Genomic DNA, 27,308 nt, shown 5'->3' on the forward strand with positions numbered 1-27,308 from the left:
GTCGTCGCGCGTGTGACGATTTGGATTCGGCCTGTGAAGCGCCCGGCTTGGAATTCCCGCTCCCGCCGTTTGGCGGTCCCGCCGTGAATATTATATCGATCGCTGGTCGGCGCAATTTGAGCAGAACGTGTTTCGTTAAGTTTGCGTAACGCGTGACAATAAACGAGTTCTACCTGAAATCGATCCTCTGCGCTTTTTTCGCTTTGAAGCTGCCTTCAAAGACTCAAAGAATTTGCTCGCTCACAACTTTGCTGCCGGCGACAAATTCCCGCCCTCGTGCCACTTTGACTTGATTGTGTGACTGTGTTTGTATTGATGATGAATAATGCAAATCAGCCTTCTTTTCGGAGTAATTTTTCCCGTGATGCTGGACTGAAAGAAGGTTGATTCTCGTCGGCGTTCCTCAATTCCGTCCACATGCGATACGTCTGCGTGTGTTTTCGGTGGTGAATTTTCTGTCCCTCCCCCTCCTGCATCATCCTTTGCTCCAGTGCTTCTCGCAGTCCAAACGGCAAAACCCCCAGCGCGACCGACAATGCGGGGAGTGGAGGCAGTTTTTGTCTCCTCGTCATCTGTTTGTCTTGCTTCCCTCTGCCGCTTTCCCCCAACCCGCAGGTACCAAAATGAAAAAGAAGAAATCGCTTTTAATGAGTCAAGATTTTAACGCGCGTTTGGAGCGACGGCAGTGGATTTGTCCTTCGGGAACGCTCGTTAAAGCGCTTGTTGATTTAAATCTGCAATTGCGTCGTCGACGCCGGACAAATAAAAGATACACACACACACACGCGCGCGCGCGTACGTGCACAAGTACTTTGTTGACGTCTGCAGCAATGAATCTGAGGTCGCCCTGCGGCGTCCGGCGGGTCTTGTCTCCTATTGGACCCGACGTCCCAATCAATAGTCTCCGTTGTGGCCCGGTGAAGGACGCGGCCACCTTTGATCAAGCCGGACTCCTCGTCTGCTTCTCTTTCGGCCTCCTAAGGAAGAGAAGCGCACCAAGCGAGCAATTTTTCCCTGCCATTTGGAATTGTTGTGAGATTTTCCAATCTCGCCTATATTTGCGTCTGAAAGTCCCGTTTTTGAGGTGTGGCAGCCGTTAACGACGCCGTGGACGGGTTTTGTGTTGAAAATATCGGTTCTTGCCTGGCTTTCAACGATTTTCCACGCTGCCGTGAAAATCCCAGCCAAGACGCAAAAGCACGAAGGCACTCGGGCGCTCGGATGTCTTCAGGCTGAAAAGACGAGCTATGACCTTGAGTGCTAACGTTGATATTTGGAATTAATTGGATGCCAGGAAAACGCTGAGTATCATTTTCGGACTGCGCGCTTCGACCGTTGTCGGGATGACACAAAACGCGTTTGTGGCTCTCAAAGGTGACTTTCGTGGTTTAATCTTTTTTTTATGCTGTTTGAGTACTTGGACACAATTTTCCGTGATTGATTATTATCTTGCGCGCTGTATTGATTGATTCGGCGAATGATTCCGTACAGTCGTGAAGACTCACAACTACTGGAGAGTTGACTCAGTAAACTGCAGTAATATTAGTCGGGGGGGGGGGGGGGGTTTGGAGCAGAAAAGGAAAAGGCCTGTGAGTAATTTTGCATTTGCCTCTACGTGTATTGCTGCCCCGTTTTTGTTGAAATATCCTTTGCTTGAAGGGTTCAACCGCATGAATGATTGATGCTATTTGTGAGCCGCTCCAAAGCGTCTGAAATTGTGTTGGCATTAAGCTGGCAGAAGGCAAAGTCGTGTGTTATTTTCAAATATCCCTCATGTAATTCTCTCTTGTTCAATTTGCGAGTAAACGTCACCTGAGGGGCCTCTCGGCATGACAGAGCGTGAAGCCTCTTTTGGGAAGAATTCTTCATGTTCTGCCAGACATGTTGTGACTTGGGTCGCGTGATTGGTCGGTCGGTTGGCAAACGTGCTCGCCATCGCCATCGTTCTCTCCTTTGCGCCTTCAGTTGCTCGTACAGGGGGTCCTCGGGTTAAGACGGCCTCGACCTAAGACGCTTCGACTTTACAACGCCCGTCCCCCGTCCGCCATTTTTGTATCTTTGCATTTTTCGCCCTCCTCTTTCGACATTACGGCCCCAAAGACGGGAAGCCGTGTCTTTTGGCAATGCTTCTGCAGCCAAAAGAAAATCCATGACCGTGGAAACGAAGCTGAAGATCGTATAAAGATCGGAGGGAGGAGAGACACCAACACCACCGAGGCTTCAGTCGCTCGACCGTGGTGACAAATATTTTCGTGCATGTGAAGGGTTGCGTTCCTGTGTCAGATACAATGATCGCAAAACAAGGTTCTTTGATACTTGAGGATTGAGGACCAGGTTCCTTGGCGATAGCTTAGCACAGCCTCCCCTTCTTCTTCTCCATCCACCTCTCAGCAGTAATGCTAAGTACCCCATCTTGTTTATTTCAATTTATTTGTTTTTTTTCTTTCTTTTTTACAAAGTATTCTGATGGAAATTATGACTTTAATGGTGGGATCTGACTTCAAGTTAAGTCGCTACTGTAGGAACGGATCTCAGTCGTAAACCGAGGACTCCCTGTGTTAGCGGCTACTCGGAACCTTTGTTGGGTTGTTTCCAATGCATCAGAATGACTGGAACTGCAATGAGACGCGTCAGTCCGGCGACGGGAATGAACGGGAACGAAGGTCTCACCCGCATGAAGCCGAGTTCGAGTTGACTTGACGATGAACAAACGCCATCTTTAACGTTTTGTCTCTTTTTGTACCTTCACGCAAAAGCTTCAAAACCCCAACAGACGCAAGAACATTTCAAAGCTCATTTTGCTTTTGAATTAACGGCACACATTTTGGTACTTTGTGGAACCTTTTGTCGAAGTCGTTGTCTGTATTTGACGGATTTTTGAGTTTATTATCGACGTCTGAGGTCAAATCCTTGATTTCGTACGGTTTTGTCTTGATTTCCAGTCCGGCCTAATCGGCAATGGTCCTCCGGTCGTCTCCAAGATCGGTCTCCCCGCCGATCTCTCTTCCTTCTCACGCTCTTAGCGCTTCTTGCTCTCTTAGCGACGCTCGCCCGTCACTCCCCTGCGGTGATAAAGTCATTTTGAAGTGAAGTGAAATAAGATGGCTTTTCCCCAGCACCGATAGACGGAGGTGAGGGTATCTCCAGATAACCAAGTGATGGAATGACACTGCGCCGCGACGGAATGTCTGCAAATCATCGCGCCGCAATCGCTGCACGGTGCGAGAGGGCAAGCGGCTCTTTGAATGGGCTTTCGTGTCAGTTTGTCTCACGCATTGCGGGAAACGAGCTTTGGTACATCATCTGGTGCCGCGGTAGTCGCTGTATCACGAGATTATCCCCGTGTGTGGGTTCCGTCTTCTTTAAAGATACCCCAAGTCATCAAATGTCCTTTGACAATCGGGTATTTGGTGGTTTCGCATTACAATTTCACTGCGAGTGAAATCATTTTGAATATGTCACTGTCTTTGCTGGTAAAAGTGGCTTGTAAACAGAAGCGCGTTGGGGGGGATCAGGTCAAAAAATACTTTCAAACTCGTCGGATGCCAGCTGAGCTGGGCCTGCAATACAAGTTATTATCCTCCTAATGAAGGCAAGGACATTTCTTTTTATTATGATTCTAATCCAGCAGTAACGTGCCGAGGACTCGTGCTCCTCGTTCTCGCCGGGCTGAGCGTCAGTGCTGAAAATAAATATTTAAGAGCCGGCATGTTTAAAACGTTTTTGGGCGGAATTGGAAGCGAACATCTGGATCTGTCACGTAAACGCAGCCTTAAAGCCGTTTGTGGTCAACGCGTGCGAAATACGTTACGATCTCATTGCGTTGTCGGTACCTTCCCAATCAAAAAATAGCATAACCCGGAGTTATAGCGCCTCTGTAACGGGGAAACTGAAGGACAAAAAAATCCAATGGACTGAAAATGAACTCAGGAAAATCAGGCACTGACTCATTTGTGGGCCAACAGATTTTGAAAGAAGAAAAACGAAGGAGATTAAAATGAGGCAAGTGTTCAAAGCATTCAAATCTGGATCTCAAAGAGCCTTCTGCACCCATCGTCGGGTTCCGACCCGGCTAGCTGTTCTCGCTAGCCCAAGTTTGACGTGTGCCGTCCCCAGACCTTCTTAAAGGGGCTCTGTGTAACATTTTCAGTTGTTTACTAGCCAAAATCACCGTCTTGCTTTATAGATACATGATCATTGGTTTATTATAATGTCGGCTAATAATCCGATTCTCACGAGGGATCGTTTTGACATTTGTTTAAATCCAAAAGAGTGGTGACCCAGTCGGGGAGTGCCGTGACAGTCTGCCATCTTGAATTGAAGTTCCCAAGCCGATACTGCCTCAATTGGCCTGGGGGTAACTTTTTGTGATACGGTCTTGTTGTTCTTCAAGGTTTTCAGGTACAAAACAACTAAAAATACATGTTTGAAAAAGTGAGGGGTTAACATGCGCCATTCGCTTGGATGCGATGCCAAACGTCAACGCTAAACGGGAGCAATCGTGCGTCCCTTTAAGTATCGAGATCCGGCGTCGTAGGAGGATGTTTTGCAATCAGCCAATTTTTAATTCTGAGCCCTTCTTGTTTTTGATTCGTTTTTAGGTGTGTGTTTTGGGTCTTAATCCCGAGGGTGGACACGTGAAGCAGAGCTTTCTGACAGCGGGGAGGAAGCGCATTTGAATTTGAATGACTCGAGCGGTTTGAGATTTCATAGCGCGGCGAGACAACGCGGAGGGCCAATCTTGACGAGCCGCGATTGCCGAGGAGATTACAATTGTCGAGGCGCGCCTCAGCGCTCGCGGTGCGTCCGACTAAACCTGATATTACGGTGTCATTAATTATAGTGTAACAGAACCGGGAGGGCGGGAAGCGCCGACATACGTACCCGTATATTCCCCGGACCGTCACGCTCGCCAGCTGCAACTCTTCGAAATCTGATCCTTGTTCAAGTCCTGCCGTGGCGTACCTGCTCCCAACACTTGAGCTTGAATGCGTACGAGATGTATCAAAAGGGGCTCAGCTGACTTCATTCCGGAGCTTTTCATCCGTTGAGAGAACTTGAGAAACGGAGGAACTCCTGAGTAGAATGACATGCCGGGAGGGGGCCCGGCACCATCTGTGCAAAACCGGGATGGAGGACTCGGCAGGCCTTTCTCGCCCACCGTGTCTCAGATGCGGGGAGAGAGAGAGAGAGAGAGAGAGAGAGGGAAAAAATGGCCGTATGTTTCGGGCAGACGCCTGCCTTGGCTGCAAGGAACGTAATCTTACTGTTGGCGTCCCTTCCACGGTTTTGTTTCCTTTTTGCGGCCGCACTCACTTGCGTTCCTTTTTTTTTTTTTTTTCTGTCAGACTCGCCACCGCCATTTTTTTGCGTCTCGGTCCAAGCTTGACGTCTTGTTGCTTGCCGCTGCCCCCGCGCAGGTCCCGACGCCAGCAAGGAGCCGTGCCTGAAAGTGCGCTGCCCCCTTCGCCAGGTGTGCGCCAGCCGCGACCGCCAAACCGCCATCTGCACCAATCGCGAGCAGCCGACTCACAGGTAAAGCAACCGGCAGAGGACTCGTCCTGCCAGCCATTTTGATGAAGTCCCTTTTCGCCAAGACTTTCCAAACGGCAGCCAGACATAACGCTCTAAAATGACTCCTCTCTGCTTCACTGGAATGCTTAAACATATTTGCAAAAGCAATTAATTCTTGTCAAACAATACACTTATTTGTAGACTCTGTGCACTCAGTCAAGTCACTGGCAGCTCTAATTTGTTTGTGCTTTCAACCCTGCACTGATCCCAATTCTCACCCCCTAAAATGTTTCGTCTTAAGAAGTCGCGATCCCCAAAGCGCGTCTGAAACAAATTTTTTTTTTTTTTTTTTTTGTCGCTGCCTTTTGTCATCGGGTTTCATTGATTTCTCATTAGCTTCGAAGTCATTAGCTTTGAAATCAATTTGTTTGGATTCTTCCCCCTCAAATTGAGCTAATAACATATCCAATTTAGCGCTTAACGCATCAAATGATTCCAATGCAAATCTGTATTTTGCTCAGGCGTCACTCATTTAAGCCGCGGAGCGGAAAATAATTTTCGCCGGGTTTAAACTGTTTTCACGAGCCTCTTATTTAATCATTTCTGGTTCAATCATTTGTTACTTTATGGATATTATTGGGGATTGTTTTCGAGCTAATGAGTGCCACTGATCACTAGAAATATGAAACGGCTCTCTCGGGTGACAAATTCTTACATTCATCCATCAATTTTCTCCTCCGCTTATCCTCACAAGGGTCGCAGGAGTCCCGCAGCTGCCATTGGGCAGTTCAGGGTACACCCTGAACTGGTCGCCAGCAAATCGCAGGGCACGCGGAGACAGACAACAGTCGCGCTCACAATCACGTTTAGAGTTTCCGATGAACGCATGATTTTTTTGGGGGGGATGTGGGAGGAAAGCCACGCAGACACGGGGAGAAGATGCAAACTCCGCTGGGATTTGAACCCCGGTCCTCAGAACTGTGAGGCCAACACGCAACAGTGGCGCCTATTTCTGACAATAAAAAGTTAAATATACTGTAAGTGTGATATCGATTCCTATTTCTCAGTAAAAAAGGCAAAGTAATCACAAACAAGCTCCCAGAGGCAACCTGTTAGATCGGGGACGGGACGATTAATTGCCTCGCTGTATAAAAACACAGTTAGAGTGCGGCTCGGCCTCTAGCTAACAGCCGTCAAGGATGGTAATAGGTCAAACTAAACTAACTAAGCATCACGAAATAGCCGGACCGTCGTGTGGGCACAATCGGACAGAGAACCCCGAGAATGTTTGTTTCTGTTTTTCTGTCCTTTGCACATGGCTGACTGGTCACCACGGAGAACTGCGATCCTCCTTGATGCCGATCATTCCGAGGCTTAATCGTTTCGCTGAGCAGCCAGCGTGCGTTCAAAAGGTCCAACGGAGTTTCTCATGTTAATTTTTAGCCACCTTTGTCCCGCACAAATGAGTGCCGTACGCCAGATGTCGGCGCTGTGACGTTCCCTTGCGTGCAGAGAAGAGGGACAATTTTTCCTGCCGTCTGCTTGCCGATAGTCGGCTTTTAGTTGACTGGTCTGGTCATCCTCCTGCATTTTTCAAAGTGACATTCGTAAGGCAGACGTGCGGGTTTTGTTTTGTTTTGTTTTGGTTTTTTGTTTTTTTTTGGGGGGGGGGGTGGGGGTGAATTAGTAACGCAGCGAATGCCAGACTTATGTTGTATCTTCTGTCTGTCAACAATGTTGTCTTTGCCGAGTCATGAATACTTTATGATCTGACGTGCACCACCTTCCACGTGATTTGTTTTTCCACTTCCAAGGATCCATGAGACGTCAACCAAAAGAGAAAGAGGGGGAGAGAGAGAGAGAGAGAGAGAGAGAGAGAGAGAGAGAGAGAGAGAGAGAGAGCCCTGCATGCCAGGCCAGCTCTTGGCCGTGACTCCTTGTCGAGAAAGGCTTTGCGCGCGTACCGTCTACCTTTCTGAATTCATCAGCATGGCCTCGGATTGTAATACTGTAACGTTACAATCAAATAATAATGTTATACTGCCTATGAATAGTTCATCACCTGCGATAACTCAACCTCATTGAACTTTGCCGCAAAACATCTTCGATGCAAACGTGAATGTTTTTACTGCTGCGAGGTTTTTGTGCATAGCAAGTCGAACACTTCAAATCAAAAGCGGCACGAGCAATTTTGCTACTTTTCTTTTTTCTTTTTTTGTCCCCACACCCCCCACCCTCCCATCACGCAGCGTGAAGGCCCGCAAAGGCAGCCTGGTCCACAAGCGCAGGCTCGAAGGGGGCACCCACGGGAACTGCAAACTGTGTTCGGCGCTCCCGTCAAACCCGGTGTGCGGCTCCGATGGACACACGTACTCGTCGCAGGTAAAAGGAGCCGATATTTGTCTTCTTTTGATGATGAATAATTCTCTTGACTTTCTTTATGCCTCATGTTAAAGGACCCATGCCGTCTAGTTTGCCCATCTTTCACCAACAACTGCTGTTTATAGATTTTTTTGGCTGAAGGAAATGAAAGTGGGCGCAAGCTCCAATAGTAGCAATATTTTGGTGCAATTGGTAGATAAATAATAGTCCTGAGAACTCGTCTTTTTCAGACAGAACTGGAGAAGAAACTAGTTGCCGAAAAAGGAAAGTACCTTGCTGTAGCACACAGTGGCAGTATTAAACTCCTATTTTGCATATCGGTGTCACCCTCTGATCTCCGAAATGACAACCTTGCAGGAAGAAAATGACAAGAAAAGGTCTTTTGTTCAAGTTAGTATTATACTTTATATTGCTGTTATGATATATTGTTGCACTCTCACATCAGCGTTATGTTCAAGTGGTCATTTCATGAAGTGAAAAACTGCCCATTTATGGCACACTACAAACACGGCCATGTCCGACGCCACCGCAAAGTTTGCCGACTCCTTTTTCGAAGGTCGAGAGGCGACACTGAGCTGACGAAAGGGTCGCGATTCGCCGCTGTGCCGGTCTGAGCGCTCCCGGTGCTGAAAAGTCTCCTTGCGAACTTCCGGCCAGTCTGAAACATCCCCGTCCATGCTTGAACGTGTGCCATTCGCCAACTTGTCGCCGAGCGTTCGTGTTCGCTACGGACGCCTCAGAAAAACCAACACAGCGAACGTACATATATCTGTGTACATCCTTTTCTTTTCTTTTAAGGATATGATGTAACGTATATCCGCTCCCTCTGTGTAGAAGAAGGGGAACTCTGAGACCGGGCGATTTCCCCGTAAGCGTCGGCTACGTACCCAGAGTTCCCCTGCTTAGTAACGCACGCCCATTCGTCACCAGGAGACTTTTCAGCACGGGGGAGCGCTCAGACCGCCGCACCGGAAACGAGTCTGCAAGCGGTTTCAACCGTGACATTTACGGACAATTTTCAATCTCATTCTTCTTAAAAAATGACGAGTGAGTAAGTTCAAAAAGGAATCGCCCTGGCGTCTCTTGCTTCAAAATTCGCCTGAACTTCCACGTCAGCCATCGGGAAACCAGCTTCAACTTACGACGGTGGAATAGAAGCGCTGAGGTTCCCGATCCTTCTTGGTCCTGTGTGCCTACTTTACTTTGGGAGTCCTTGAAGCTGCCTTTTCCTCTTCGAAATCTTCCCTCAAGACGGGAATGTGATCTGCCGCCACTCTTGGGAAAGCTCTCGCGAACCTTCTCGTGAACTCGTCTTGCAGGTTGCGAGCGTCGCCCTGGGCCCTTGAGCCTTCTTTCACCTTCGCGTGATCGCACGCGGCAGCCCCGGGAATCGAAATACGATTACGATATCAGCAGGTAGCGCCCAATCTCTGTGTCCAAAAAGAGGAAGACATTAAAACGGCTTCTGGCCCTCCGGCGGCGAGCGGCTTGGCTGACATCTGTCCGCGCTCGCGAATTGTCGTCCGGTCGCCGATAGCGACATGCTGCGCTGTAGGCGCAACCTTTTGAATCTTTTGGGAGTGACTTGGATACACTTTCAAAAATTGGGGGTGCTCGCCGCTAACGTTCTTGTCTTAAATGCCGTGCTACTTGTTTTCCTCTCTTTTTTTCTGATTGCACTGTCATAAAAATACCTTTGATTATTATTCACAGTAATGATGTTTTTTGGGGGGCGGGGGAGTCTAAAACAACAAAGCCCTTGAGCCCAAAACAATTGCACAGTGGGGTTGTCAGGGTTCAGATGAAAGTCACGAATGTGGTAGCGGCATTTTGCTTCGTGGCTTTACGTGAAGTCAACACAACAGTGCAGGCCGACGTCCTGAAAATTGAAAGAAAAATATGTAAAAAGGTCACAACGTACAAATAGAATGTCGGTGACTGTACCATTGTTGCAAATAGTATGGCTGTGCTTCAACTGGGCAACTGCTCATCGTGGTAAAACCATGAATGAAGATTCTAAAGTCATTTAAAAAAAAAAAAAAAAAGCGTAAAGCTCGCAGGCCATTTTCAGCCCCCTTGGCGACGACCTGCTGCGGCGGGCGGTGCCGAGTGTTGAAGGAGAAACCGGAAACGGGGGCAAAGGAGGGGCAGGACTACCAAATCCCCACGCGGCAGCTCAACTGTCGGACCGAGCCATTGACGCGGTTTGCGCCGGCCCAATCGCGGCTGTATTCGTTCCGTTGCGCGCCCGTCTCATTACGCACGCGCAGTCGGCGACAGGCGGCGCTGAGATCTGAGATCTCCCGAGGAGCTCGGGTCGCTTAAGTGAAGTCCATCGCTCCTGACTCAGCTGCTAAAACACACTTTCATTAAAACCGCATTAACCCCACGAGAGCGACCGCTATAAAGATTCACGGAGCGTCCCGGTGAGCGGCGAAGGTCATCCATCCATTTCCCGGACTTCCTCGCTTACCGGCTCCCTCTCCACACAACTAATTCAATATGTTGGCAGTACTACAGAGAGTTGTTGTTGTTGTTTTTGATCCATCAGCAAATCTCGTTAAAGGCGCTGCTCCTCTGTGTGCCCATTTCCAAGGAAACGCAACCTGAAGTCCCAAATACAGCAAAGTCTCGGTCCTCAAACGTTTCCAATTTGGAACAAATCAGTTTTCGAACAAAAATCGGTGCTCAAACACCCCCACAAAACCCAGACAAAACATATTGTGACGCGCTTTGTTGTGAATCCCCACGCCGCCGGAAAAAAACGGAAATAACATAATGCGCACGGCGCAAGCAGCTGACCCACCCACAACACGTTTTATTGTCTATTTGAATGCCCCCCCCCCCTCCCCGGAAAAACTAAAAATATACACATTTCTGAATTTTTTTTCATTATATAAAGTATTTCAATTATACATGTATTTCTAGTATGCAGTTTATTATCAAGAAAAGCTAAACAAATGCTTTAAAAAGCCCATTTTTTTAGGCTTGGAACGCATTATTTCCTTTTCCATTAATAGTAATGGGAAGCATTGATTTGGTTTTCGAACACATCACTTCTCAAACCGTTTTCTGGAACGGATTGTGCTTGAAAACCCAAATTATTCATAACAATTTTAACAGTAGCCCTGCGTCAAGCTGGTTTGATGAGAGTAAAAATGAATAAATAACATCGTTTACAGATTTGATGTGAAGTGTCAGGGGCTCGGGCAAGCCTGCCTCTGGCAGAAGCCGCACACCTGCACCATATGGACGCTAATTAGAGCGGCCAATCAAGCATCATCCTGCATTGGGCAGTTTGTTGCCTTTGCGCGCGAGTACGCAAGCGGATTGTCGTGTATTCCCCTCGTTACAGCGTTCCCGTGCCACCGTCGTCAAGTCACGTTTTTGTTCACGTTTCCAAGTTTTGCCTCGTAGTCATCGAACCTCGTTTCACGTTTTTGGACCCTGCCTGTAGCCTCGCGTCTTTGCGCCTCCGCCTTCTCAAGCTTTGCCTCGTACGTCGGGCCTCGTTTCAGGATTATTGGACTTTGACTTTTTGCGGCTTTTTTGGACTGCTTGGCTGTGTACGACCTCTGCCTGAAATAGAACCACCCTCACATCATGTCCTTGTCTCGGTGTCCTGCATTCGGGTCCTGTCATCCCTGCACGCTGCAATCCAAAGTCAACGTTTGTAGAAGATAGCGGCAAAATGTGTATCAGCTACTTGTGACACAAATGGCAGCAACAACTTGAAAACCTGAAGGCGAGCGTTTTTGTTGGGGTTGTTTTAGGGTTGTTTTTTTTCGCAACACACTGAAATGTGACGTAGCGCATCTGGTTTGTCCTCAGAAGGAATAAGAATAAATTGCTCTTGGTTTACCTACGATGGGATCTCTTTTCTCCAATTACTCTCTGGCGCAGCTCATCTCGCATTCGGGTTTGCGTCACCGTCCGTCTTGGCGTGGAAGGACGTTTCTGTGCGGCTTTTTTAATGGCCGTTTCTACCGCGATATGAAGGAGGACTCCTGATACAGCCAACTTTTCTTTTAATTTTTGTAATCCTGAACATATTTTCTCTGAGGTTGACGTCTCAGGTGCCAGCAAAGACAAAACCAGCAGACTTGAGGCTGCTTGGATTGTGGACTAAGAAAGAAATAAAAACGCCTTTTTGTGTGGAAAGTGAGATGAAAATGAAGAACAAAGAACCCCACCTCACTAAGTTCATTACATTTCACTAACTTTTTTTGTTTGGGGCCGCTGGGGCTCGAAATATTTTTCATATTGACGATAATTTTTTTTTTTTTTTTTTTGCCACAAGAGAAACTGATTTTTTTTTTCTTACTGTAGTTGCAATAAATTCCTTTTTTTTTATTTGTCCTTTTTTTCCAGTGCAAGCTGGAGTTCCAGAGCTGCCTGACGGGAAAAGTCGTCTCGGCGAAATGCGACGGGCAGTGCCCGTGCCTGCCCGGCAAAACCCCGTGGAGACGCGCCAAGACCGGTGAGGGCACTCCATATTTTGCTTGTCTGTTTACGTGTCACGCCGGCACTCCTCCTGGTATTGCATTCACGGATGGGAGGATGGCGAACAAGTCAGCCGCTGCGTGAATTCAGCTGTGAGTTCATCAGCAATTTTTGCGCTCAAGATGCTCCGTCGGGCTTTTCCACCACATCCGCACTCACGCACACACAAAAACAAAAAACAAAAAAAAAACATCCTTTGCGGTGATCCCTCAAAATCTGTTTCTCAAAACGTGTTTTCCCTTTCTCCCCTTATTTATATACCCCCGTCCCCCCCCCCCCCCGTCCCCATTTCCCCGACAACTCCAGTGAGCAGTGACGGAGCGAGTGTGCGTGTCTCGTTGCTTGTCACCAAAATGGGATTTCGTCCGATTGATGGAGAGATTCAGAAGGAGAAATGCAACCGAAAGCGCTTGCGTCACACACACACACACCCAAAAAAGCTGGAGAAATTCCTCCTGTGCCTACGTGGGAGGAGTCGGATGACAATGAGGATGATTGTGACTCTCTCCAGCCGCGCATCCGTCATCCCGGCGTCAGTTTTACGCCGCCGCGTTTGCTGGCTGCGGCTTCGGATCGAATCAACACGGCTGCTCTTAATTCCGCCACGATCACGTGGCGACAACACAATCCATCGATACCGCAGAAGAAGGCAAGAGAGCGGCACGTCGCCGTCCACGTGGGGCAGTTCACAATCAATATTTATCAAATAACGAGGCAATAACATCATTTCAATCAACTGTATGATCTCGGCACAGATGCTACGTGGATTCATGTGCGAAAATGACTGGTCGAACAGCTTGCCTCCGAATAACCAACTGAAAGACGTTAAAATTATGAACAATATTTTGGGCCGGCGAGCCAACCCCTCGGAGGCCAAATTTGGAAGCTGAATGTTTCGACGACGAGTCCCTGTCACGAGTGAGGCTCGAGGGCGGACCCAAATGCGCGACTCAAGAGGCAAGCAGGCAGTACAGAGGAGGTCTTTATTTGTGCTGAGGTCAGTCCAAGAGAGCAGAAGTACGAGTAGTGGCAGGCTTACAAGGGCGGTCAGGGGACAGGCGAGGGTCGCTACGCAGGAGATCGATCAAAGAAGGCAGAAGTGTCAAAGGAGTCAGGCTTACGGGGTCGGTCGGAGAACAGGTGGAATACGATCAGAGAGACGGGGGGTGCCGGAACGGGGCATGAGATGCGACGATCTGGCGGAGGACCAGTCGTCCCCGGGGTCCTTTAAATACACAGGGGTTCATCAGATCGTACGAGGCGCAGGTTGTGAGCCTCCCAATCAGCACGGGGTCGGTCGGAGAACAGGCGGAATACGATCGGAGAGACGGGGGGTGCCGGAACGGGGCATGAGATGCGACGATCTGGCGGAGGACCAGTCGTCCCCGGGGTCCTTTAAATACACAGGGGTTCATCAGATCGTACGAGGCGCAGGTTGTGAGCCTCCCAATCAGCTGGCCACGCCCAGCCAGGACTGGAAGGCAGGGACATGACAGACCCGTTACGAATATGCTGATGAAAGTCTGAACAGCCCAGCAGCGCTGACTCTGAAGGCCTTGGACGGATTAGAAATGGCTGCACATAAGAGGAAATCGGATTGGACAAAAAAAAAAAAAACGCAAAGAAATAAAATCATTTATGACATTATTACTACATATACGGTGGCAACCTCACTTTTCATTTTGCTTAGTCTTCGTAAGATTTGTTGTCTGACTTTTTTTGTCATCAGTTTTTGACCATGTAGCGGTTTTTGGTCCAGTTGCAAACGGTTTCCCGGAATCTGGCGTCATGCATCCCACAAAGAAATAAAATCATTTATGACATTATTACTACATATACGGTGGCAACCTCACTTTTCATTTTGCTTAGTCTTCGTAAGATTTGTTGTCTGACTTTTTTGTCATCAGTTTTTGACCATGTAGCGGTTTTTGGTCCAGTTGCAAACGGTTTCCCGGAATCTGGCGTCATGCATCCCATGCAGATTTCCAACCTGCAGCCTTTTCTTGAGTCACCCTCAATCTCACGTATTTATTGGGAGCCATTTGTAAAAGTGTGCTCTTTTTTTTTTTTTTTTAATTTAAAAAAAAAAAAAACGCAAAAATGAAGAAAGAGCTGGTCGCCAATTACGGAAGTGGGAAATTCCGCTTCCAAACTTTCCCTCGTCCTCTCGTTTTCTTCCGCCATCGGGTGTGTTCAAAGGACATAAATTTGCCCAAAAGGTCAATTCTGTTGTTCGGTGTGAATTTAAACTAACGTCGCCCCCTTTCCTCAAACCAGCGAAATGCGACAAGACAATTGTATTGCGTTGAAGACAATTTCATCTCACGCACATCAATGCGACACAAAGACGATAAAATAATTAACACAAAATGGAAGTTCACAGACGGATTAGCCGAGCCAAAACGGCGTTGAACCAACGTTCCCCGGACGGACGAATGTGTGTTCCGGAAAAGCAGCTGGCATCCGTGTAGTTAGTTCCAAGCAGCGATGAGGTCGAAAGAAGCCTCGCCCTCCGTCTTTCTCGTCCTTATTTCGGTACTCCTTGAAACATTCCAGACTTGCGCGTCACGATGAGCCGAGAGCATGAAGGGAAACGCGGCGCAATGACTTCAAAGTACGAAAGGAAACAGCGCCACAAAGATCCGCATCGTAACAACTTCAAAGCATAAAGGGGAAAGAAAGAGAACCCAGTATAAAAATACACACACACACACACACACACGAGTGTTGAATGACTCGTATGCATTGACTTCACAATTTCAACTTGATCTAATTGCGGTTTTGGGTGTCCGGAATGGATTATTGAGCTTTCGCATCTTTTCATTGCCGGAGTTCCGTCGCCATTTTTTGAAGGTTGGAATCTGCAAAAGCCAAAGTTGAGCCGTGCACGTGTGGCGCAGAGCGCAATCTATTGACTCTCTCAGTAGGTTTTTCTTCTTGAAAGCGCTCCTCTTGAACGTCTCCCGTTTCCAATGTCACATTTTTCTTTTTCCTGCTGACTCCGGCAGTATAAATGTCGCGCGGCCGCGTGTTGTCTCCCGAGCTGACGGGATCTCGCATCAGATGAGCAGCTCCGAATGGTAAACAGACGGAGTTGGCGCTCAACGTTCGTGTGTGTGTGTGGGCCAGATTGTGTTGCGACGATAAGACTCAGCACTTTCAACTCGTGTATCAATAAACGTCGAGATGTCATCGCACAAACCAAACCGTGTCTTCGCACTGCACTTGTAAATGGGTTTTTTTTTTGTTTGTTTGTTGGTTTGTTTGTTTGGTTTGGTTTTGCTGCAAAGCTATTTGCACATTTTCTATTCCGAAATTCAGAGGCAGTGGACAAGTAAATGTGCTTTGTTTTGTTGGCACCTTAAGCGGTAAAATATTGCGATCGCTGGGGGGACAAAAGTAAGGAAATACCAATGGCGGTACTGCAAGCAATGAATGAATCATCCTGGCTCATCAAATATAAACTTCTCAGATTTGCTTTGATCATTTTTGATGAAGAGTAGTAACAGTACAGGAAGTCCTCGGTCTACAACTGAGATCCGTTCGTACAATAGCGACTGAACTCGGATTTTGACTTAAGGCGGATTCCACCATTGTAATCAGAACTTACATCAAAATACTTTGTAAGCCTAACCCTATAAACAAGATGGCGTAGTTAGCATGAGTGCTGAGAGGTGGATGGAGAAGAAGAAGAAGAAGGGGAGGCGGCTGTGCTTAGCTATCGCCAAGGAACCTTGTCCTCAAGCTAGTGTCAAAGAACCTTGTTTTGCGATCATCGACATCGGAACGGAACCCTTCACACGCGCTAAAATACGGGCCTTGTCTTGAATCATTGTCACCACGGTCGAGCGACTGAAGTTCTGGTGGCGTTGGTGTCTCTCATTTCTCCCAATTTTTTTAAGATCTTGAGCTTCGTTTCCACGGTCATGGATTTGCTTTTGGGTGCAGAAGCATTGCTAAAAGACGCAGCTTCCCGTCTTTGTGGCCAAAATGTCTTAAAAAGGAGGGCGAAAAATGGGAAGATGCTCCGGGCGTACAAACACGGACAAGCATTAGCCAGACAAAATGGCGGACGGGGGACGGGCGTTGTCAAGTCGAAACGTCTTGGGTCTTAACCCGAGGACTCGCTGTAGTCACGATAGGAGCAAAGTAGACTTGCAACCTGAAATCTGTTGTGGATGCCTTCATCTTCATCTTCATCTTCAGCTTAAGCTATTCCGCTAACTCGAGAGGCCTTCTGGAATGAAATCTCCAGCAGAGCTTCCGTGCAGTAAAGATGAAAACTGAATGTTACCATTGGAAAGATCAGATTTGCAAATCCCGCAAGGTGGAAATCAACATCTGACCAATTTGTACTTTGAATAATTACGAGGGGAATGTTGCCAAATGTATGAATTGAAGCTTCAAAATCTTGACAAAGCAAGGCCATTGTCTCCCAAAAAAAAATGGAATTCTGCTACGTCCGGCATCCAGAACCGTCCACGTTCGAGCCGTGCAAATGATGGGTGGTTTGTTTTTTTTTTTTTTTTGTCATCCCTTATTCATTCTTTCACCTTTCTGTCCATAACGTGCGCACACTCAAAGCCAACGACAAGGCGCTCTAAAGCGGCCACGCAAATGGAGATCCCCGATCCACAGGTTTGACAAACCAGAAATGATCTTTAAACAATGAGGAGGCCAAACGTTAAGTTTTGGCGTAGAATTGTCACGATGAAGGCTCCTTAAAGCTAAGGGTGATACGAGTCATCAAATCAGTAGCATAAATAATGATAATGATTGACGGTTCAAGTCCCTGTTAAGGGGAAAATCTTTGTAAATTTGATAAAGATCAGAGAAAACAACCCTGTCAATATTTGTGTTTTGTTTTTAAAGGAATTAAAAAGATGCTCCAGAAACATGAAACGTCCAAGTTGACCGTTGTAGTACGACGGCGGCGCCGACAAATTCCTCGTGCGTTGTTGCATACTCGGCCATTCAAGCTGCTTCAGATTCTGATTCTGATTCTGCACCGAGACCCGCCCGGGCGACGTTTGCCCTTCCCTCTACGCGAGGCCGGCAAACGCGCGTCGACTCGAATCCCGCAACAAATCCCGGAGAGTCGTCGGCTGTCTTTCGGCGAGCGAATCAAAAAGTGGACATTTGACACGCGGAAACGGACGAGCCGGAAATGCGCCCGCCTGACGGAGACGCGCGTGGAATCCCGATGCCTCCATTTCAGCTTGTCTCGACAAATCCACCAACATCGACGTCGTTGCCGCTTTTTCACTTTTGGTGACGCTTCCGTGACAGTCGAGGCCCGATTTGGCGTCGTTCATTTCAAAAAGAAAGAAAGAATACAGCACTTGCCATCTTTTAGAGCCACTGTGAGGATGCCCCTCGTGTCCGCTCGCCTACTTAGACACACTTTCTCATTTCACATCATTTAATTACATATTAATTTTTTTTTCGTTTTTTTTTTTTACAGTACTCCAGAAAAAGATAGAAATAATTAAACAAGATGAGTGGAATAAATGTGCTATTATTCACAGTAACGGCGACTATTCAAATAATTGAATTGGTCTTACATTAATAGTTAAAGATTGGAAGAAGGACTGAACATGAAATGCATCCATCCATTTTACAAGGCTGCTTATCCTCACAAGGGATTCTGGAGTCTATCCCAGCTAACCTGAGGCGAAAGGCCGACTTTGCCCTGAACCGGTCGCCAGTCGGTCGCAGGGAACATGTCGACACCTTTATTGAGTCGTTTTATGTTTTAAATCCTTGTTTTCGGTTTGCCGCAGAACCGTAGAGAACCTTTTCCTTCTTCTGGCCGCAACTTACTTGCTGTCTTCTATTCTGCTCATTTTTTTTTTTTTTAGATGAGTAAACCTTGACTGTAGTTTGGATCGGTCAGAGCGACTGCATGCGAAAACCGCTCGCTCGCCTCGCCGTCCGCGGGTTGTTGTTGGTGACAGAGGCCAGACGAAATCCACGTGGCGCTGAATCTTTTGAACAGAAGTGAGGCCTCCTGCTGGAGCGCCGTGTAAAAGCGTCGCCTCGCTCTGCGCCGACGCGTCATCCGATTGTCTTCCCGAGCGTCTGGAGGTCAGCGCTGTGATTTCATCCGCCGCAATTTACAGACATTTTCTTCTCAACTATACAGAAACGCACCTTTTACCGACCCGATTCGTCCAAAGGAGGTGGAATTAGAATTAATGGTTCTTTCTGAATTGCTGGAAATTTGGGGGAAATGAGGGCTCGGCCCTTTTTTTTGTCTCAACCACGATTCATACATCTTTAAGTTTTGAGGCAGTGAGAGGGGCGATTGGAGACTCTTTCTGAATGTTGTGAACGCCTGTTTACACGCTAGTTTGCTATTGAGCAAAAATGAAAACATTTTTGGACTTGCTGCCCCGTAGCCGAGGTCCACGCGGACGTTGGCGTGAGCTGAGTCCGACTCGTTTCTCCTCATATGGAAGTAAATATGTCCCACCAGGATTTGAATTTGAAATGCCGCAGAAAACAGGGACTTGAATTTGAAATGTAAAGCAATCACATTTTCAATAGTTTGTCTGAAATTATCAGTATGTGACGTCACGTGACTAAGAAAGCGTACAAGCGATCGGCTGGCTGTTCGGTTCTGACCTGACGTAAGCCTGCCTGGTGGCACAGACGGTGAATTTTAGGGAGCGAATTGTTGCCAGTTGAATTTCAGACGGCGAATTTCAGCGGGCAAATTGTAGCCAGTTGAATTGTTAACATTGAAAAGTTACACTGAAATACAACTATTGAAAATGTGATCACTTTACATTTCAAATTCAAATCCCGGTGGCACTTATTTACTTCCATATCTTCAGGCCCCAAAATAGGTGAGACTGAATTTTCAGTTCTGCTTCCCTTCTGCTCGTCGCCAAGGACTCCACTCGAATTATCTTTCACCCGAATTATCAACCGATAACTCTCACTGATTCTGCAATTTTCAAGGCTACACGACGTCATTTTTTTTTTAGGTTTGGATACCAAGGTGGTCCAAAATGTCGATTCTACAGGATGTCTTGGGTCAAGAGTTGTGAAAAAACCTTGACATCGAACAAACCTTGCGAGTCACCAGATTAACTAAAGCGCCCCAGAAGCTTAAATATTCCGCGTATGAATCATCGGAGCTCACGGTGAAGTTCTGTCGCAAGCTTTGTGGGCACTGAGTTCAGGAGAACCAAGCGCGCACATGGGTCCATTTGTGAATGAAAGTACTTGTTACCGGGGTTCTTTTTTCTTTTCTTTTTTTTTTTTTTTGGAACCTTTGTCAGAAAAATAAAATGCCTGTGAAAGAACAAATGACAATGTCCGGTCCGTCGGAAGCAGTGAAGATCATACGAAGGGAAGGAGACAACAAGAGCCTGGCGACACTTGCGTTGTAGTACAAAGTGCGAGAGAGTCAAGTACACGAGACGGCGAGCCGGAGATGAAAAAGTGTGAAGAGGAGGACTGTGAGTGGATATCAAAGCCACACACACACACAGAAGCACTTATCTTTGGAGTTCCGGGGGGGTGAAGCACTCAAAGCAATTTAAGGTGAGCAAAACAAAAAAAAAAAAAGGAAAAAATGCAAAAAGGATCATCAAAGTGGTCCTCGAAGTCAAGAGAAAAGTCCGTCAAGTTTAGGCAAGTGTGATGAAGCGCAAGGTAAATGGAGGACACTCGGAAATGAACGAGCCCTTGGAAAAAAGGAAGAGAAGAAAATGGCACGGAAGAGTCCAGAACGTGGCCGTGAAGGCGGCGAAATTCTGGTCTCACTTAAGAAGAGTAAAGAGACGCCTTTGATTTTCCAGGTGACGGAAATGACTTCTAATCTTTGCTGCAGATGCTACAAGTGAAGGACTTTTGGCAAACGTGCATCAACTTCACGTTTACATACACTAAAAGTCTTGTACGTGAAATAAAATATTCATAGACACCACACATGACCAAGAAGAAAAATTCAACGTGTGTTACTGCTGCACGATAATTGAAAAAAAGGACATTGTGAAAATCTTTTTTTTTTCTTTTAGCTCTGGGATATTTATTTATTTATTTATCCATGTATTTATTTATTTATTTGTTTGTTTGTTTGTTCATTCATTCATTGGTTTATTATCAACGCTAATAAAAATCCAAGAATACATTCAGTTCTCCCCCTCTTTATTGTTTGGACAGTTAATAGCTTGAGTAGAGAATAAATTTTGCGTAGTCCAGCACAAAAGTTTACATGTATATGTATGTATGATGTCTACCTGTATAAATGCTCTGTGGCAGGTTCGAGATTCCAGGTTAAAATTGCTTTTAATGCCCAAAAATAGTATAGAGCCATTAGCACATTCCTAACACCGTTGATTCGTTTGAACGTATTACATTTTCCAGTTAGTGTGCACATTTGAAAACAATATGCAAAACAATAGTTTGAGTTGCGTCCACACCACTCAAACCCACGCGAAATGCATCGCGACGTGCGTTTCTTCGTTACATTCTCTGAATCGGAAATCTGAAGGTGAAAGCAATAAATGGAGGCACGTAATTGTTGCGTGCGTACTCGTTACTCGCTATCATACAAGGGGTATGCGACACGGTGTGTTTGAAGGGTTCTAATTTACCGTAACGTCTGTCCGTGGTTTGCTGCGTATCAATACACCAACAACGCAGCAACCTGCGATACGACGACTGCGTACATTGCGACGACGATGCTCAAACGCTACATTGTGCGTATCTTGTGACGTACACGTTGCATTAATCTGCGCGTGTATGTTTGTGTAGTGTGCACGGACACGCAGCTCCACAGTCTGGCCGCCCGACTCAAGGACTGGTTTGGAGTTCTCCATCTGGATGCCAACAGAGACCTCAAAACCGCCGCCGGCTCCGAGTCAGCGGCCGGACGTGAGTACATCGCACCTCGGAATTGTGAACGGTTTCCGCGCAGCGCGAGGAACGGCGGCGACGTCGACGGTGACCCCGTCCGAGCGGTCGTCCGCACGCAGCGTCGACGTGTCTTAACTCAGCCGAAAAGAACTACGCTCAAACGTTCTCTTGAGTCCTGCCTGTGCTTTTTTTTGTTTTGTTTTGTTTTTTAGACTTTGACACGAGCATCTTGCCCATTTGCAAAGACTCTTTGGGATGGATGTTCAACAAACTGGACGTGAACTTTGACCTGCTGCTGGACGAGTCGGAGCTGAGCGCCATCTACGTGGACAAGTACGAGGTGTGCATGAAGCCCCTCTTCAACTCGTGTGACTCCTTCAAGGACGGCAAACTCTCCAACAACGAGTGGTGCTACTGCTTCCAGAAGCCGGACGGTGAGCGATGGGCCCGTTGCCTTGGGAAAATATGTTTCGGAAGGAGAAGTGCAAGTAATAATGGGTCATGTCTTTAAAAAAAAAAAAAAGAGAGAGAGATTGAAATAGTACTGCACTTCCAAGTTGTGGTGGACCGGTCCGTTCTCACGCAACGACCGTAGGATTCAGCCGAGAAAACGCTGGCTCCGCATTTCGCTTGACGTCAGCGTCGTCGGCTCTCCTGCGATTTTGGCCCACAGACTCAAATTGCACAATCGGCAAAAAAAAAAACATTTGACAAATTTCTCTTTCCCAAGTCGGAGGCACAAACACAATGCAGGTCGAGCGAAGCAATCGGGCTTGCTTGCAAATGCCGTAATAACGTCGGCTGGGCGGCGACAACCGGTCCGAGCGGTTGGTTTCTCGGGTCTCGGGACCAGGGTTCAAATCCCGGGCTGGCCCTGTGTGGAGTTTTCTCCCCGTGGCTGTGTGGCTGTGCGACATTCATTGGGGACTCTAAATTGCCCGCAGGTGTCGTTGTTTGTCTCTCGTGTCCTGCGATTGGCTGGAATTGGCTCCGGCACCCCCACGACCCTTGTGAGGATAAGCACCTGGGAAAATGGATGGATGGTTGGATGTTGGCTGCCCAACACTCTTTCCAACAATAGCAACAAGAACCAGAAAAGAAAAAAAAAAAAAAAAAAGCGCCACTCGTACAGTCAATGAAAGTGGCTCTTCTTTCCAGATCTTTGGAGTTGAGTCGTGAAAAGTAAAAGTGGACAACGCGCCCACTTCCTGTTTGCTCACACTTGAAGTTGCACTCGTTTTTTTTTTTTTTTGTACATTTGGAGGAGGCAGAGGGCTACGTCCAAATAAAATCTGCGATGGGGGCAAGCGTTCAATGGAGCTGTCCCACGACGGGACAAAAATATGCCGACAACAAAGCGGAATTGACGTGCTGATTGTAGAGCGCGCAACCCTGAACCGGAAATTCTTTTGGATCTTGTCTGCTCGTAGGGTCGCCGTGCCGAGCCGAGAAGAGCAGGATGCAGAATCCCGGTCGGAGGAAGAGCCTCGTAGGTCAGTTGGATTGACGGCTGCTGGCGCACACTGGACACTACGCGCACATACACTAAAAATGAGGAAAACGTGCTCAAATGTTAGCGTGTCCTTCATGTGAACTATATTTTACATACATTAAATGCCAAAAATAGATATATTTCTTTAATATTTTATTATATAAACTATTTAAAGTTTACATGAATTCCTACATTGCAGTTTATTATCACGAAAAGCTAAAAAAAAAAAAAAAATGCTTTAAAACGCCAAACTTTTTTTAGGCTCGGAACACATAATTTCTTTTTCCATTCATTGTAATGGGAAACATCGATTTGGTTTCCGAACAATTGACTTTTCGAACCGTTTTCCGGCAAAGCAAATCACGCGCGACGTGCTCGGTAACAGCCGCTATTTACAATCATTTGTGTTCCAACTTCGAGGTTCTTCTGTATCGATGTGTAACTTTTTCATGTTTGAGGAGTTCGTCACGATGCGCGTCGGTTTCGCATGAGAAGCGGTCCCGTCGGACTGCACAGTGCAGTGTCGGGCTTGCAGTTTTGTTGCGTTTCCTGCTATATTCTCCCGGGACGAGGTTTGATTTTGTGCCATCTGTCTAACTAACTAACTACACAGTTTGGGCTCCTGTTTGTTTTGTGTCTTTGTGCTCTTGTGCACTTTTTCGGAATGCCCTCTTGTGTGCGTCACGGACGCTGACGGGACGTGCGGCCCGCGAGCCTCTCTGCGATCCGACTCTCAGCTGCCGAGTGTCCCTGAATCGGTCGTGCATATTCTGCGGTCCACTTGCCAGGTTCCTTCGTCCCTCGCTGTACCGAAGAGGGCTACTTTAAAGCGACGCAGTGTCACGGCAGCGCCGGACAGTGCTGGTGCGTGGACAAGTACGGCAACGAGATCGCCGGCTCCAGAAAGCAAGGCAACCCCAACTGCGGTACGCACACTTTGGATTGCTTCCCGTGTCACTTTCCTTTCTTTTCTTTTCCTCTCGCTTGCTGTTGTTTCCGATAAGAGCGCTCAAAAATGGCCCCGGCGTTCCATTTTTTTTTTTTTTTTCTCTCTTTATTATTCTCAAGTGTCAGCAGTTGTTTTGGAACGTGATCATGTGAAACAGATCCGCGGGTCACTCGGATGTCAGATTGTGCCGACTTCTGATATTCTGCTCACGGACTGCGGCTCTGATAAAACCTCAACGGGGGGTGGGGGGGGGGGATTTGTTACACTTGTCAGCCGAGTGCAAATGTCAACGTCTCACTCGGGAAAAATATGAATAAGCGGGAGAGTCAAAACAACAAACAAGTGGCTTGACACCTGATTTATGGAAAATTTGTTTTTATCAGTGCCGTCGCTGGCCCGAATTTGGAGGGTGTCAAGCCCCCCACCCCACCCCGAAAAATATTTGCTAATACGTTTTATTTGTCCTCACCCTCTGAAAAGTGATCTTCAGCCACCGTAAACAAATAGCAGTCAATATTAACAACTTGGCATTAGATCCATTTTTATTTCTTTGTTCTTTATATTGCTAAGGCCTATAAAACAAATAAGCTGCTTATATATAAAATACGATTGAAAAGAATAATAAAGTTAGGACACGACTTGGGCGGCACGGTAGGTCAGCTGGTAGAGCGTCGGCCTCACAGTTCCGAGGACCCGGGGTTCAATCCCGGACCCGCCTGTGTGGACTTTGCATGTTCTCCCTGTGCACTCGAGTTTCCTCCCACATCCCAAAAACGTGCAATATTAATTGGACATTCTAAATTGCCCCAAGGTGTGATTGTGAATGTTTGTCTCGATGTGTCCTGCGATTGTCTGGCAACCAGTTTAGGGTTTAACCCCGCCTCCAAGCCCGTTGACAGCCGGGACAGGCCCCAGCACGCCCCTCGTGAGGATAAGCGGCAAAGAAAATGGATGGAACGCATGGATTGACACAACTTAAGTGTGCGATTTGTCACGGTTACTTCACGTGACATGTGGTGCGTATTCCTCTCTCAAAGTTTTGCAGGTGTTCAGGCTGCGCACAAGATTTGAATGTTAAAATGAAAAGAAAGAAAAAGAAAAGCTCATCAATGCTTCCTTTGATGTGCACCCGAGCGACCGAGTTCCGTGTTGGCGTCCTGGACTGGGAAGTCAAATCCTCGCCGGTCTATTTTATTTCCAAAGATGCTGTTTGAATTCCAAAGTGGGACGTTCAACATTGGGGCTTCTCCTCGCTTTCTGAATTTTCCATTTCCAAACCGAAAATTGAATAAAATAATTGAAAAATGTTGACTGTATGAAGGAGGGCGGCCCGGTGGATCAGGTGGTAAAGCGTCGGCCTCACAGATCTGAGGACCCGGGTTCGATCCCGGACCCACGTGTGTGGAGTTTGCGTGTTCTCTGTGGGTTTTCTCTGGGTGGGCACTCGGGTTTCCTCCCACATCCCAAAATCATGCAACATTCATTGGACACTGTAAATTGCCCCTAGGGGGGATTGTGAGTGCGATTGGTAGTTTGTTTCCCTGGGCCTGCCCTGCGATTGGCTGGAAACCAGTTCAGGGTGTAATCCCGGTGACAGCTGGGATAGCTGGACAGCTCCAGCGCTCCTGCGACAGAGAAAATGGATGGATGAATATTTGAAGGATCTTGCATGAATCTCAAAAAAAATAAATAAATAATCGTACACCCAGCCTGGAATAAAAAATCAAAATGAAAAACTTTTTCAAAAGGGCTTTGGAAAGATGACTTTTTGAAAAATTCACGCTGGATTTAATGTCAAAAAAGCTGTTCAACATCAAAATATGTCGAGTACAATTTTACGTAACAGCTGAAATTGTGCTGGAGCGAGCTGGTCCACTGACTCGTTTGGCGTCAAATTGTTTTGTGTGTTGAAAGAATATGTTGACGCTTCTCGGAGGTTATAGAAACTGTAAACAATAGCAGAAAAATGTCATTTCAGGGATGTTATGCATCACTTTCCCCGGACAAAACTCGTCACGGACTTTTACGGGTTACCAGTGGGCGGGTCTGCCGGGCAGAAACAGTCTCCCCCCCCCCCCCCCCACACACACACACACTTTTTTTTTTTTTTTTTTTTTTGAGAGAGAGAGCTTGTAAAAGGACATTTTTTTTCCTGCTTATGTCTGACTATATTTTCTCCTGATCTTGCAATTGATTTTTTTTTTTTTACTTAGTTTTAACGGCACCCCTCTGAAAATGTTTCATCTCTTTAATGAGCTTGGATGGGGGGGGGGGGCTGTATCGCGGCGATATGTAAGGGCGACAGTCAGTCACTGTTTGCTGACTTTGTTTCAGACGAGGACCAGGAAACATCAGGAGATTTTGGCAGCGGCGGCGGCGCGGTCATTCTCCTGGACGACCAAGAGGAGGAAGCCTCGCAGGGCCGGCAGAAGAAGAGACGGGGCCGGGTCCACCCCCGGGAGATCGCCGAAGACGACGACGACGAGGAAGACGACAAGGATGACGAGATGGGCTACGTTTGGTAACTCCGCCCCCTTCGGTTCTGACGCTGTCACGGGCCGACTGGGGAAAGTCCAGCACAGATTTGAAGCCATTCCAGCGTCTCTTCCGAGCGGCCGTGACAGCTCCCCATCTTTTAATCGAACTTGCTCCCGTAAACGCCGTCCCTCATCCGAATCCGGTGGACCTCACGCTTTCTTCTCCAAACGTTTCCCTTAACACGGACAGGTAACGAACGGAAAGCTGTTTTTACGTTTTAGCGATCCCTCGGCTCCGCCTCGAGGCCCCTTGAGTTCTCCTTCCGCCTGCAATGTACAATTACTAACGTCGCCAAACGTGGACTAACATTTGTGTTTCATCAGAGTGGCCTCTCTCTCTTCGCCCGGTCCGATTGCCCCAAATAGAAAAGTCAGTGCATTGGATGTAAATATGGACAGTGAATATGAAATACTATCCACATTGTAGATTACTACATTATTCTTTCATACTGTCCGTGTTCAACAATGTTCCTCGCGAATCCACGCAACTCGAGATCTCTCTCTCTCTCTCTCTTCTCTCTCTCTCTCTCTCTCTCTCTCTCTCATGGATGGAGCAAACTAAATTATTTAACTGTTGATCTTGAATGTCCCAGAAAGACCAGCTAGCAATGAGATTTAATGATGTGTCGTCGTCGTCGTCGTCGTCGTTGCATGTTGCTCATCGTGTTCCTGTAAAAGAGAGATTTACCTGGCTCGGGTCAAGCGCTATGCATCTCAAAAACAGAACGTGACGCTGATTTGGCTGCTGCAAATACTATGTTGCTGTGTTGATGTCTTTTCGGTTATTCTCCCAATCTCAGGAGGTAGGAGGTCGCGTCGAAGTGACGCGAGCGCGAGTGTCCCGACGGCTCTTTGTTTTATGACCGATTTGATTGGTGAGCTCGGGCTCGAGAGACGGCGCGCGGACACTAGACAAGGTGCTGCCCCTGAGCTGGGAGGAACGACGAAGTCGTGGGAGCGACGCGGAGGCGGCGTTCTGCCCCCCAACGCCGTGTCGACCGAGTGAACTTTTTCGTTGTTAATTTAACAATTGAAGTAAAGTTGCACTTTGGGTGTCTTT

At 47.3% G+C, this 27,308-nt stretch overlaps 1 protein-coding gene across 13 annotated transcripts in view; it reads left to right on the top strand.

Moving 5' to 3' along the window:
• The window catches only part of spock1 (SPARC (osteonectin), cwcv and kazal like domains proteoglycan 1), a 120,297-nt gene extending 92,989 nt beyond the window's left edge, over positions 1-27,308 (top strand). For 9 of the 13 annotated variants that reach the window (XM_061835067.1, XM_061835069.1, XM_061835068.1 and 6 more), the window contains 8 exons: positions 5,421-5,535; positions 7,764-7,896; positions 12,268-12,376; positions 21,169-21,288; positions 21,483-21,704; positions 22,701-22,763; positions 23,551-23,688; positions 26,046-27,308. In XM_061835067.1, coding sequence (XP_061691051.1) covers positions 5,421-5,535; positions 7,764-7,896; positions 12,268-12,376; positions 21,169-21,288; positions 21,483-21,704; positions 22,701-22,763; positions 23,551-23,688; positions 26,046-26,236 — 1,091 coding nt within the window. In that variant the 3' untranslated portion in view covers positions 26,237-27,308. Of the gene's footprint in view, positions 1-5,420; positions 5,536-7,763; positions 7,897-12,267; positions 12,377-17,271; positions 17,863-21,168; positions 21,289-21,482; positions 21,705-22,700; positions 22,764-23,550; positions 23,689-26,045 lie in introns of those variants that run through there. The other 4 variants (XM_061835063.1, XM_061835062.1, XM_061835064.1 and 1 more) reach the window with 2 other exon arrangements.

The sequence above is a fragment of the Syngnathoides biaculeatus genome, chromosome 11 (assembly GCF_019802595.1).
Source record: "Syngnathoides biaculeatus isolate LvHL_M chromosome 11, ASM1980259v1, whole genome shotgun sequence".
In the NCBI taxonomy this organism is placed as follows: Eukaryota; Metazoa; Chordata; class Actinopteri; order Syngnathiformes; family Syngnathidae; genus Syngnathoides; species Syngnathoides biaculeatus.